General features: G+C 55.8%; 2 protein-coding genes across 3 annotated transcripts; one reads left to right on the forward strand and one right to left on the reverse strand.

Annotated features, from left to right (window-relative positions):
* Positions 1 to 138: 138 nt before the first annotated feature.
* On the reverse strand, positions 139 to 2,864 carry HIRIP3 (HIRA interacting protein 3). The gene is made up of 7 exons (XM_024744440.1): positions 2,768 to 2,864; positions 2,570 to 2,690; positions 2,337 to 2,451; positions 1,066 to 2,093; positions 796 to 964; positions 614 to 712; positions 139 to 527 (listed from the first exon to the last, which is right to left on the reverse strand). Exons 1-7 carry the CDS (start codon positions 2,830 to 2,832, stop codon positions 364 to 366), a joined length of 1,761 nt encoding a protein of 586 aa, XP_024600208.1. The 5' UTR covers positions 2,833 to 2,864; the 3' UTR covers positions 139 to 363.
* A 548-nt stretch (positions 2,865 to 3,412) lies between these two features.
* INO80E (INO80 complex subunit E) lies at positions 3,413 to 12,268 on the forward strand. Of its 2 annotated transcripts, XM_024744442.1 has the most exons (8): positions 3,444 to 3,624; positions 3,782 to 3,852; positions 4,066 to 4,118; positions 7,118 to 7,196; positions 7,301 to 7,412; positions 7,791 to 7,907; positions 11,043 to 11,110; positions 11,683 to 11,825. In XM_024744442.1, exons 1-8 carry the CDS (start codon positions 3,544 to 3,546, stop codon positions 11,690 to 11,692), a joined length of 591 nt encoding a protein of 196 aa, XP_024600210.1. In that variant the 5' UTR covers positions 3,444 to 3,543; the 3' UTR covers positions 11,693 to 11,825. The 2 variants fall into 2 exon arrangements, with proteins under 2 accessions (XP_024600209.1, XP_024600210.1); XM_024744441.1 differs by lacking the exon at positions 11,043 to 11,110 and having other exon boundaries at positions 3,413 to 3,624; positions 11,683 to 12,268.
* The last annotated feature ends 382 nt before the right edge of the window (positions 12,269 to 12,650 follow it).

Raw genomic sequence — 12,650 nt, forward strand, 5'->3', positions numbered from 1 at the left:
GGATGGCAGGGTCAGGAGGCTGGGACTTTCTTTGGAGAATCTGGGGGAAATTAAAGGGAACCAGATCAGGGGGACAGTGGCTACTCCTCAGCTTCCTGGACCAAAGTACAGGGGGTGAGAGTGGGGGACCAGTTTTGATGAGGTGATTCAAACACTCCTTTATTGAGTCTTTAAAAATAAATCCCTGTAAACACTTTAAACTGGGAATGTGAAGCTGAGAAGTAGAATCCCAATAACTTGTGTCCCTGGGAGCTGCGAGTCTTCTCCGAAGAAAGCTGCTTCTGCTCTGCAGGCAGAGTTGGGGGTGGGTATGCTATACATGTTTTCTACAAGTGGAAAGTCCCTCCTGGGGACAGGGGGAGCTCAGTTGCTCTCGCCATCACTGCTGATGATGCCACGCATATGTGACCAGTCTGGGGGTGGGGGGCGGGGCCGCTCTTCCTCTGAGTCCAGGGTCCTGCAGTATAGCTCCCCTGGTGGGGCTGCTGCTCCTGCAGGGTTCCAGGCTGTGCGTCTGCGTGGCCGGCCTAGAGGGGATGAGAAAGCAGGAGATGAGTTGTCTGAGAAAGTCCATGCCCCATCTGCTCCTGGACAGTGGAAGGAAGCCCCTCACCTGAACCACTGATGATGTTGGTAATGTCCAAGGAGGCTACCTCAGCTGCCTCTTCCCGCTGCTCCTTCAGGGCCCGACACTTCTCTAAGGAAGGGTTACCTGGGGCAGAAGAAGCTTGTGATCCTCTCCTCCCCAGCAGCCAAGGCCTTCTCCTGCAGCCCCCAGGACACGCCCAGCCTCACCCTTCATGCCCAGGGCTTCCAGTTCTGCTCGGAGAACACTCAGGCGTTCCTTGTGTGAACGGCAGGAGCCCAGCAGCTTCTTGTAGTTTCGATGAGCCCCACAGGCCCGAATGTAGCGCTTTAGCCTCATCACAGATGGGTGGTCCTCACCAGGGCGACCAGAGCCAGCCTGGCAAGGGAAGATAGCAGCTGAAGGCCAAGCCTTTTGGGCTTGAGTCAGGGTCTCCCTCTTCCTTGATGGTAGCCTCCCACCCCATCTTCAGCCCTCACCTTCCTGCCTTTATGTTCTGGACTGCCATCTGTGGAAGAGGAGGAGGAGCTTCGTGTCCTGCCTTTCTTGGAGCTCTTCTTGGAAGAGCGGTTCTTCCTCTCCTTCTTGGGGGTCCCCTCTGCCTCGCTGTCACTCACCTCCTTCTCCGAGTCACTTGCCTCACCATTGATACTGCCCACGTTGGCTGTCTTTCCAGTAGTTGGCGTCATCTTCCTCCAGCTGTCTTCCCCATCCTCCTCACTGCTTCCACTCTGCCTTTTCCCACCCTTCCACTGGGTCTTGTCTTTGCTCTTCCTCTGCACTAGGGGCTCTTCATCTTCCCCACTACTATTCCCACTGCCTGCTGCTGATCTTCCCTTCTGTTCCTCTCTGTCCCCCGGGGATCCCAGCAGTCTTGCTGCCCTGCTTTTCTGCTTACAGCTCCTCTCCTCCAAAGAGGAGGACCTTTGGCCTCCACTGCTCTGGGTTGTGAGTTTCCAATCCTCTTCTTCCTCTCTGTTCTCTTTCTTCTTGGCTAGGGTCTCCTCCTCCTCACTCTCCTTTTCACTTTCCTGGTGGCTTTTAGCTCTTTTCTTTCCCTTTGCCTTCTTTCCTGGCCCCTGGGCACGTTCCTCACTGTCTTCACTCTCCTCCCTGGCCTGTTTCCTACTGGCTGAGGCCTTGCCTGGTGCCTGCTTGTTCTTTGTCCCAGGCTGCTTCCTAGTCCTGCCCTTGGACTCCTTTTCCTCCTCCTCCTTCTCTTCCTTTTTCTCATCTTCCTCTTCCTCACTGCTTGCTTCTTTCCAGACCTTACTCTTTCTGGCAGAGCCCTCTTCCTCCTCCTCACTGCTCTCCTTCACCTCCTCCTTCTCTAATCCCATCTTTGCAGTCAGGTCCCTCTGCTGTTCTTCCTCGTCACTGCTCTCCTCAATTGCTTTCTTTGAGGCTCGCTTTGGATTCTCATCCTCGGCTGGACTGACTTCTGCTGCCATCCCATTCTTTGCTGGGAGGCTGAAGCAGTCTGGACTGGAGGCTGCAGAGCTGGGCTCTGGAATGTGGAGAGAAGAGGAGGTTGGGACAGGTTCCTCCTGTCCCTTCTCCCTCCACTTGGGATTGGTTGCCTTGAATCCTGCTCTGATGGAGGGAAGGGCAGTAGGAAACAGCTCTCAGTCCACCCTGTTCCTGGCTCCTGACTCACGGGCCACGCGCCCTCACCTAAGGCCTTGGAACATAACACACGCACAATAAATAAATACCTTTAGCATGAACCAACTATGCACAAGGCACTAACCTGACTCCGAATTGAAACGGAACCTTTTTCTCGCTGGGTCACGGCAGGGGATGGGAGGCCTCTTGGCCTTCTTGGCAACGTCGAGCCTCTTTTCCCTGCCACCCGCTTCATCCACCTGTGTGTGCATCAAGAGAGCATCACATGTATCAAGGTTGTGTTCCGCCCCGCCGCTCTCAGGCCCCTCCTCCACGGCCACAACCCCCGCCTGCGGTGGCCCAGGCTCGGGCCCACACCTGCATCTTCAGCAGCTCCTCCTCCACTAGCCGCTTCAGCGCCTGCTTCTCCTCGGGCTCCAGGTGGTCGCGGCCCGCGTGAGCCAAGAACCTCCGCCGCACGATGGAGTGCGTAAGCGTGCTGCGGAAACACGTGTCACGACGGAGTCCCTGTCCCGCCCCTACCCTTTACAACCCCGCCTCCAACCTCCGGTGCACCTGAGGTCCGGGCGGCCTTGGAAGAACCTACGGGTGAACTCCTGCATCTCATTCTCCCGAGCCATTTTGCTCCACCTGATATCGGCGGCTCCCGCCGTTTTTCTTCTCGGCCCCCGTCCGCGCGTTTGACAGGAGCTTGCGCACGCGCAGTATCGTGGCGCCGTGAGGTGGAAGACCGTTGAGTATCCGTCACGGGCCGCTTGGACCCAGAACTCTGCGAGACAAAACTTGCCTTCCGCGGGCAGTTGGAGAGTCTCGCGGTTCCTTCCTTTTCTTAGAACGAATCTCTTCTGAAGGAGAATTCTCGTTAGAAACCGATTGGGAGCCGGCTACACCTTTGGATGTAACAATCAACCCGCGACGCTGCCTCTGTTCGTGGTCACGGGCAGCAACTAGGCATCTGTGATTTTGAAAGACAGAAGGAAAAGGGCGTCCTCGCCAGGAGACTAGGAATGCCTTCTCGTGGCTTCAAATCGCTAAGCACATTTCGAATCAGTAAGGGTGCCCTCCAGCGTCCGCCATCTTTGTGACATCATCCCGTCGCCGCGGCGCCATTTTTAGCGTATCCCCTGGAAGCAACGTTCCTTTCCCGGTATTCCCCAGGAGGGCAGCCGGTGTGGTTACGATTCCTGGGCGCGGGGCACGGCGGGAGTTGTAGTCCCAGCGGATACAGCCCTGCCGACTCTCCGGAAGTGGAGGTGGGAGAGGCTGGGCTGAGCCGGCTCGGGGTAGCCCGGCTCCCGGCCAGTGCTGGGGCGCTTCTCCCGGGGCGGGTCATGAACGGGCCGGCGGACGGCGAAGTGGACTACAAGAAGAAATACCGGAACCTGAAGCGGAAGCTCAAATTCCTCATCTACGTGAGTGCTGGGGTGGTGAGGCGGTAGGGGGTGAGGCCTGGTGCTCGTAAGACTTCAGTTTACCTGTGTGTGAAGAGAGTAGGGTGAGCTGTGGCCGGCGTCCGGGCTCCATTTACGGACGGCCGTTGGCTCAGCTCCCACCTTGCCGGTAATACAGGAACACGAGTGCTTCCAGGAGGAACTGAGGAAGGCGCAGAGGAAATTGCTGAAGGTGTCCCGGGACAAGAGGTGAGACACGTTGAGGGGAGGAGGGAGGCCAGCGGGTGATGTGGCTCCTGTGGATCTGCATTCGGATCCCATCCTAGAATGGGCCACAAATGCATGATAACTGCCTCGGGGCTGTTGTGAGGCTCCAACAGGCCAGCTGGAAGGGACGAGGGCCCAGGAGAACATTGCAGAGATGGGAGTAAACACTCTTGTTCTCTCCGCCCGTTCCCTCAGTTTCCTCCTAGACCGACTTCTGCAGTACGAGAACGTGGATGAAGACTCTTCTGGTGAGCAAGGTCATGAAAAATTGGTGGAGGACATGCTCCTGGCACTCCAGCAAGCTTCCTGGGCCCTCCCTTTAGGCCGCGGAGGCCAATACAGCCTCCAATGGTTCTTAAGCCTAGTGGCTTGTCGTCCTCCTCACTATTCTTTCACTCAAGTATAACTGAGTATCTGCTGTATTTCAGGCAGTGGGCTTTGCACAGAGGATACAGTGGTAACCAAGATGGATAAAGCCTCTTGGAATTTGTATTCTCGTTGGGGGTAGTAAGTAAGCAAAGAAATAAACTAGAATTTTAGATTTGAGGAAGAAAATCAGGGTTACGTGGTAGGGATTAGAGTAGAACGGGGGTTGATAAACTTTCTCTGTAAAGGGCCAAGTAATAAGTATTTTAGGCTTTGAAGAACGTACAATTTCTGTTGCGCCTATACAGCTCTGCCTTTGTTGTGCAGAAACAGCAATAGGTGAGTTGTGAATAAGTGAGTATGGCTGTGTTTCAATAAAACTTTATTTATGAATTTGAACATCATAAAACTTTCACGTCATGAAATATTTTTCTTTGGAGTTTCTTTTCCCCCAACGATTTAAAAATGTAAAAGCCGTTCTTAGTTACAGACCATACAAAAGTAGATGGCAGGCAACATCTTAATAAAGAATTCAAGAAAGGCTTTTTTCAGGAAGTAATGTTGGAGCTGGGACCTAGATAAGAAGAAGATGTGAAGATGAGTGAGAGATTTCCCACAGAGGGAGTCACAGATGCAGATTCCCTGAGGTAAAAACGTACCAGGTTTTTTGAGGAGAAGGGATGAAGCACGTAAAGCACTGTTCTCAAACTTTTTTGAGCACCGTTTACAACCAATAATAGATTTTACATCGTGACCAACCCCCATGTACTTACTTGCTTATAAAACAAAATTTAGTGAAATAATGTTAAGAGCCCTATATGCAGTTTGTTCTGATACTTTTTAGACTGCTTTTTTTTTTTCCATTTAGTGCTCGTTGTAAATCAGTAAGTTGAATTTGTGACCCACTATTAGGTTGATACCCACAATTTGAAAAAGTCCTAAGATGGGCCTTTGTGGCCCAGTTTTTCTCATAAGCCATGTCACATGCAATCACCTCTCTCCATGGTGTCTAGAGCAAGGGTCAGCAAACAGCCAGATTGCTTGTTTTTGTTTTATTTACTTATTTATTTTTGGCTGCATTGGGTGTGCGTTGCTGCGCGCGGGTTTTCTCTAGTTGTGGCGAGTGGGGGCTACTCTTCGTTGCGGTGCGCGGGCTTATTGCGGTGGCTTCTCTTGTTGCGGAGCATGGGCTCTAGAGCGCAGGCTCAGTAGTTGTGGCACACGGGCTTAGATGCTCCACAGCATGTGGGATCTTCCTGGACCTGGGATCGAACCCATGCCCGCTGCATTGGCCAGCGGATTCTTAACCACTGCCCCACCAGAAAAGTCCCCAGATTGCTTGTTTTTGTAAATAATGTTTTATTAGAACATTGAACACCTATTCATTTACATATTATAGGAAGACAGTGGATGAGGTCAAAGAAGTAGGTAGGAGCCAACTCATGTAGATCATGGCAAAATATTTGGCTTTCATTCTAGCTTCTCATTGCCTTCATGTTCCTTCCTGGAGGTCTTTCAGTTAACTTGCTTTTGGAGGGGGACTTCAGGATAGGAGGCGTGAGGGAACCCAGCCTGTTTATGATCAGAGTGGGATATAGCTGAGAAACAAGAGCCAGAGACATAAGCCACCACTTATCTCCTGGAGAAGCCCACAGTGTGGTCAGGGAGACACTCATATATGACAGTGTCCTAGTAGAGTGAGGAGAGCCGTGACCAGTGAGAGTAAAGGGTTCTGGAAGAGTCAGCCATCAACTGGGCCTGAGGGATTCTGGGAGACTTTTCAGAGAGGTGACATTTAATCTACTTCTTTCTTTCTTTTTTTTTTTTTTGCGGTACGCGGGCCTCTCACCGCTGTGGCCTCTCCCGTTGCGGAGCACAGGCTCTGGACACGCAGGCTCAGCGTCCATGGTTCACGGGCCCAGCCGCTCCGCGGCATGTGGGATCTTCCCGGACCGGGGCACGAACCCGCATCCCCTGCAGTGGCAGGCGGACTCCCAACCACTGCGCCACCAGGGAAGCCCTAATCTGCTTTTAAAGGATCTATCTGAGCAGAGAAATCGGGAATAACGTATTTTACGTGTAAATGGTCATCTGTTAAGTGAATGATGGGCCTTCTAGGTAGAGGCACAAATCTGGGAAATGAATTTTGGTTTTGAGAAAATAGGTTGGTGTGATGTGAAGAATACAGTTTGGTTGGGAGACCAGAAGGGTGGGTTGGGGCTATATTAAGAAGCACTTCAAATGCTTCCAGGCATTGGGAAGGATGTGATCAGTTTTGCGTTTTATGTTGTTCTGTCCTCGGGGAGGACAGTGGGTGGCAGGAGAGGTGAGATTGCTTAGCAGGTGATTTTGACATGGTGCTGACCTGACCTCGTGACAGTTGGAATGGGGAACAGTGAGTGAAGGTAGGAGAGATTTGAGGGGCAAATTACCAGGACCCTGCATATGTGGAGTGGGGCAGAGGTAAGCTCTGGACAGCTTAGGCAAATAAGGAGAGAATAGCATAAAATGGTCAGGAGTCAGAGGCCTGGGCTCAAGTCCCAGTCCAACACCTTCCTTTCTGAGCCTCCGTGACTGCATCTGAAAAGCGGAGGTGACGTCTTCCCTTTTCTCCTTGGATAGTTCTGAAGACAAGGAGAGGCAGTGAATGTCAAGCACCTGTTCAGAGCCTGGCACGTAGAAAATGCTTGACAGTATGTTACCAGGGAGGAGTCCAGGCAGGAATTAGGTCGTAAAGGACATTTTAAGGAAGCTGTGGGCCTCCCCAGAATACACCTGTGTGCCCTTCAGATTCCCCAGAACCCTTCCGTAGAGTTGAGATTACGCCCCTCTGGGGTAGACGGGGACTCCCACCCACTACTTACCAGCCCTCCCCTCACAGACTCAGATGCCACTGCATCTTCAGATAACAGCGAGACAGAGGGGACATCCAAGTTGTCGGACACGCCAGCTCCTAAGAGGTGAGAAGAAGCCATCATTCTTCCCGGGAGGGTGGGGGGTGGGGGTTGGAGAGGGTACCTGGGCTGCCTCTTGCCTCTGACCCCCTCCCCTGTCCTTTCTCCAGGAAGAGAAGCCCTCCGCTGGGGGGTGCCCCCTCCCCCACCAGCCTCTCCCTGCCTCCTTCAACAGGGTTTCCCCTTCAGGCCTCTGGGGCCCCCTCCCCATACCTGAGCTCGGTGAGTTGGGGTCAGGGGTGGGAAATGGTCAGATGCCTGGGAATAAGGTGGGCATCATTTGGGCAGAGGGTCCAGGCCTCAGGGTGAAGCCAGCCCAGCACCAAGAACATCTGTCTGGGTGTGGCCAGCAAGCGTGCCTCGGAGGGGTGTGAGTCGGGGCTGCCTACTTCTCCCTGGTGTAGGAATGGGGGACAGACGTGACTGAGGAGAGGAGACCCCAGGACACAGTCCTGCTGCTGTCCCCTCCCGTCTGTTCTCAGGAGCCACACTCATCACCATCTCTTGTTTTTCCATTCTTCCTCCTGTTTGCATTTCTTCCTTCTACCCCCACCCCATCCACTCCATTTCCCATCTCCATCCCCTCACTCCCGCCTGCAGCTGGCTTCCCCCACCTACCCCCCATTCCCTTCTGACTACCTGGCCCTGCAGCTGCCCGAGCCCAGCCCCCTGAGGCCCAAGCGGGAGAAACGGCCCCGCCTGCCCCGGAAACTCAAGGTACCCTGTTTGGGGGACGTTAGGGAGGGGCCAGAACGGCAGGACAGCCACCTGAGGGAGGCTCAGGACGGCTGGGGGCCTGTCCGAGAACGTTGAAGGGCTGATTTGGGGCTGCTGCTGGGGACCCAGCCCAGGGTTAGGCGCTGAGGGGCGGGTCCCAGAAGTCCTGGCTCCCAGGCTCCCTGTGAGACCAGTCAGGGCAAGCCCAGACTCGGGGAGCTCAGAGTGAAGGTGGCTGGGGGCCAGGCTCATTTTCACAAGTGTTCTGTATTGCCAGGCAGCCCCCAAGGAGGGGCAGAGTTGTGGGATCTAGAATCAAGTCAAGGTTGCACCACTTAGAAACCATGTGACCGTGACCCTCTAGGTCTCAGGTTGTTTGTCTGTAAAGTGAGTGATCAAACCACGTGTAATCAGCAAGTGTTGTGGAGCGTCTGCTGGGTACCAGGCACTGTGCTAGGTGCTGCACATACAGTAGCGAACAGAGCAGAAATCCCTGCTTTCATGGAGCCCATGTTCTCGAAGGGTAGGCAGGAAACAAGATAAATAGGTAACAATGTAGAAAGATAGATTCAGATAAAGAGCGTGGGAAACACCAGAGTACATGGGGCTGATGTTTACAGTGGGGTGGTCAGAGACTTAAATGAGCAAAGCCCTCTGGCTCTCTGCAAAGTGTTTCATTCAGGAAGAACCAGCACAGGGGCCCTGGGGGTGGGTACGTGTTCGGCTTCTTCAAGGACTAGGAAGGAGGCCAGTGTGGTCGGAGGAGAGGGAGAGGGAGAGTGACCAGAGAGCAGGTCAGAACAGCACCTGAGGGGCAAGGCTGTGGAGGGCCTCGGAGGTGTTGGGAAGTTTCTGGCTGGTACTGTGAGTGAAACGGGAGCCACTGGAGAAGGTGGGGCAGAGGGGCATCTGATCTGATTGATGTGTTAAGAAAACTGCTTGACACTGCAGTGAATAGGCTGGTGGGTGGGGGGTCAGGATGGAAGTGGGGATACCAGTGAGGAGGCTCCTGCGGTCAACCAGGCAGCAGGGGGAAGGGTGAAAAGTGGGTGATGGGTCTCTTTCAAAGAATGAGCCCCAGGAAGAGCCGTGTGGGCTGTGAGAGAGAGGGACGTTGAGGGTGACTCCAGGGGTTTGGGCCTGAGCAGCCAAAGAAGTGGCCCTTTTCTGAGTCGGGGAGGACTCTGGGAGGAGCAGGTTTGGGAAGGAAGGTGAGTTTGGCTTTGGATGTCTTGAGATGCTGTCTGGAAATGTCAACGAGACAACTGGGTAACATGAGCCTGGGCCGCACGGGGGCCGTATTTGGAAGTCACGGGCAGGGAGGTGGATGGCGAGGAGAAGAGGTCTCTGCACCCTGAGCCCTGGGAGAGATGAGGACACGGAAGGCACAGTGCCCTTCCAGCTCTGAGTCAAAGTGAAATAAGGACCGGGCTGGCAGCTCTCAAGTTGGGTGGACTGGAGACTGGAGACTCTGGAGCCAGAGGTGGAACGGGAGCCCTGCTTGTGGTGGTTAGGAGTGTGGGTTCTGGAGTTCTAACCCCAGCTCTGCCACTTCCTCCCGCGTGACCTTGGCCCTTGAGCCTGGAAGATGAGTAGATAACGGGTGACGATACTGCTCAGCTCCTGCTTCACGCTACTTGGCAGGGGTTCCGCTTTCTGGGCTGGGCGGACTGGTGGAGAAGGCACGGGCCAGAGAAACCTGGAGCAGAGCGTGGAGGCGTGGCGTGGTGTGCGCTTGGCAGTTCAGGGCTCTGAAGTGCTGGCTCCTGACCCAGAGGCGTGTCAGTGAGCTATGTTCGGGGCAGGCAGGGGAAAAGGGCCCAAACCAATGGCGGTGCATGGGGGAGGGGAAAAATCAGGGACGGCCTCAAAGAACAGGTGACACTTGAGCCCAGGGTGAGAGTCAGGCTGAGGTGGTTGTGGAAGGAAGGCGGGGACACGGCAAAAGTGGTGTTTGGGCTGGAGCCGGAGGGGTGAGAGCGAACAGCCTAGGAAGGATAGGGTGGGTCAGGTCATAGAAGGCTGGGTGTCCTATGAGGAGAGTGGGGGTCCCTGAAGTTTCTGGGTGTGGTGGTGTGAGGAGAGGGGAGGGGACGCTGTGAAGACTGAAGCAGGTCAGTCAGGAGCCTGGGCCTCACCCGTTTTAGCTGGGTTTCCTCCACGCACTCGCCGTGCGACTTGGGCGCGTCATTTAACTCTCAGGGCCTCCGCTTGCTCCTCTGTTCGGTGGGGTCGTTGTGAGGATAAAATGAGTTAAGAGAGAGAAAACACTTAGCCCGGTGCCTTGTCCCTCGTGCGCCACAGATAAGCATTCACTACCGTGGGTCACGCTGAGGAGGCCATGAAGTCAGTCCAAGCAGGGGTAGGACATGGGGCCTCGGGTAGGTAATCAAGAGGTGGTGGCCAGAGGAGGGGGACAGTCATGCCACCGGCCTTCTCAGTCGTGCGTGTGCATCTGCTCCCGTGTGTGCACATGAGTGCCTGGTACTGGGTGCAAGGGTGCTGTTCAGAGCTGGGCTTCCTGTCTGTCATCCATCCTGGCAGACCCCAGTCGCCCGACATACAAACCCACTCTGGCCCTCCATGTCACCCTAGGAACAGCGGCGGTGAGGGGGCCGCCTTGAGAAGCAGAGAGTAGGCCACAGGGGCCCGAATGTGTTAAGGCAATCAGAAGGGCCACTGTGAAGACTACTGCCATCCCCGCACCCCGGGGCCAGACTGGACACTGCCTGGTGGGGACCTGGCAGGCCTGTGCCTTCAAACCTCCATTTCCAAGCCTCCGTTTCCTCCTCTGGCTGATGACCTCTCCTGCCTTCCAGGGTGGTCGGAAGAGTGAGAGATCATTAATGGAAGTCATCTGGCACATAGTAGGTGCTCAGTTTGTGCCTACAGGCAAAGCAGGAGGTCCACAGATCTGGGAAGGATTCAGAAGGACCTGGCAGGGGTGGGGCTGGAGGGTTGGGCAGGACAGAGGCCACTTCCCAGCCTCAGAGCACAAAGCAGGACCTTTGACAAATAGAAAAGGACAGTCCAGGTGGAAGGACTGGCCTGTTCTCAGGCACTGCCTGTCCTGAGGGCAGCGAGGAGCCGGAGGCCCCCGAGTACAGGAGTGACGCGCTCAGGTCTGTGTTCTAGAGAGCTTACTCTGGCTGCAGTGCGGAGGAGGCGCTGGATCTGGGAGAGGCTGAAGGCAGGGAGTCCAGGTGAGCTGAGAGGAGGGCCTGGCCTAGGCCGGTGGCTCTGGGGATCCCACAGAGGGGCCCCTCCCAGACACAAGAGGTAGAAGCCTCACACGGCTGGGGGTGAAGACCTTTGACACCCTCCACCAAACCAGTGAGCCCCTCAGGAGGAGGAGGGAGAGGAGGCCAGTGTGGCAGGTGGTACTGGAGGTGCCCAGAGGCGGGCAGGCAGGCACTCCAGGCTGGCTCTGGCACTGGCTGCTATCCCAGGGGCAGCCACAGTGCCTGACTGGCAGGACAGGGCCCGGCCTTTCCCTCCTGGTTTCCCATGAGACTCCCTCCACCGCCACCCTCATCAGCACTTCCATCACCAACCCTCACCCCCACGCACTTGCTGGTGTGAGACTCTGCAGGGCTGAGGTGGGGCAGGCTCCCTGATTCCAGCCGTGGCTGGCCTGGCTGTGTCCACTACCCCTTGAATGAGCCTTTGCCCCCTTCCCCATCCCCTGGAACTGTCTTAAGGGGCAGTGCCAGCCTCCTGGAGGTCCCAGTGCCTCCCTGATAGGCCCTCCCTGTGTTTCTCCCCACTGCTGCAGATGGCGGTAGGACCCCCCGACTGCCCCGTGGGAGGGCCGCTGACCTTCCCAGGCCGGGGTTCTGGGGCCGGCGTGGGGGCAGCCCTGGCCCCACTGCCCCCACCCAAGATGCCTCCCCCTACGATCCTGAGTGCCGTCCCTCGGCAGATGTTCAGCGATGCAGGCAGCGGGGACGACGCCCTGGACGGGGATGATGACCTGGTGATCGACATCCCGGAGTGAACCCCTCTGCCTGACCCCCTGCCCAGCGCCCTCTGTGTCAGCACACATGAGCCCCCAGCTTCCGCAGAGACGTTTATTGACGCCCGGTTGCCATGCTGTGGCCACTGACACAATCAGAAAAGGCGTAAACATGCATGAATGTCCCCCAGAAGGTGGGCCCTCTCCAGGGAGGGCAGGGGCCCTGCCTTCACATCCCAGCCCAATCCAGGGGACAGTTATTTAAATGAGTGGGCCAGGAGCATCTGCCACCTCTCAGAGAGGCAGAGACCCTGCGGTGGCCCCCGCACTTAAAAGGGCAGCTGTACAGGGCTCGGTGGTGGTGGTTTTTTTAATGAAGATTCTGCATTAAAGGAGTGCCTCTTTTTGTGTGTGTCATTTTCATTTTTGGAAACCTCCTCCTCCAAACCCCCCCTAATCCGACCTCCTCCCTGGAGGGGAGGGGGCCGGGCAGCCTGGAGAGGCAGGAGAGAGGAGCAGCAGCCGGGTCCTTGGGGCAGGGGCACTGTGGGATCCCCCCTGCAGGTGTGCTCTGGATGGGTGGTTTGCATATTTGTCTGTTGTAGCGAGTCAGGCAGGAGGAAGTTTGCATATGTGAATATAGATCTCCACAGTCCCTCACAAGAAGACAGACCCACGGTCACGGAGACACGAAACAAGACAAGTAGTGCGGGGTGGGGCCTCCACCCCGTGTAAACGTGCAACACACTCGTGCGAAGGCTGCCTACTGGGCCCAGCCCTGAGGGCCC

Source organism: Neophocaena asiaeorientalis, unplaced genomic scaffold (assembly GCF_003031525.2).
Source record: "Neophocaena asiaeorientalis asiaeorientalis breed wild unplaced genomic scaffold, Neophocaena_asiaeorientalis_V1.1 scaffold91, whole genome shotgun sequence".
NCBI lineage: Eukaryota > Metazoa > Chordata > Mammalia > Artiodactyla > Phocoenidae > Neophocaena > Neophocaena asiaeorientalis.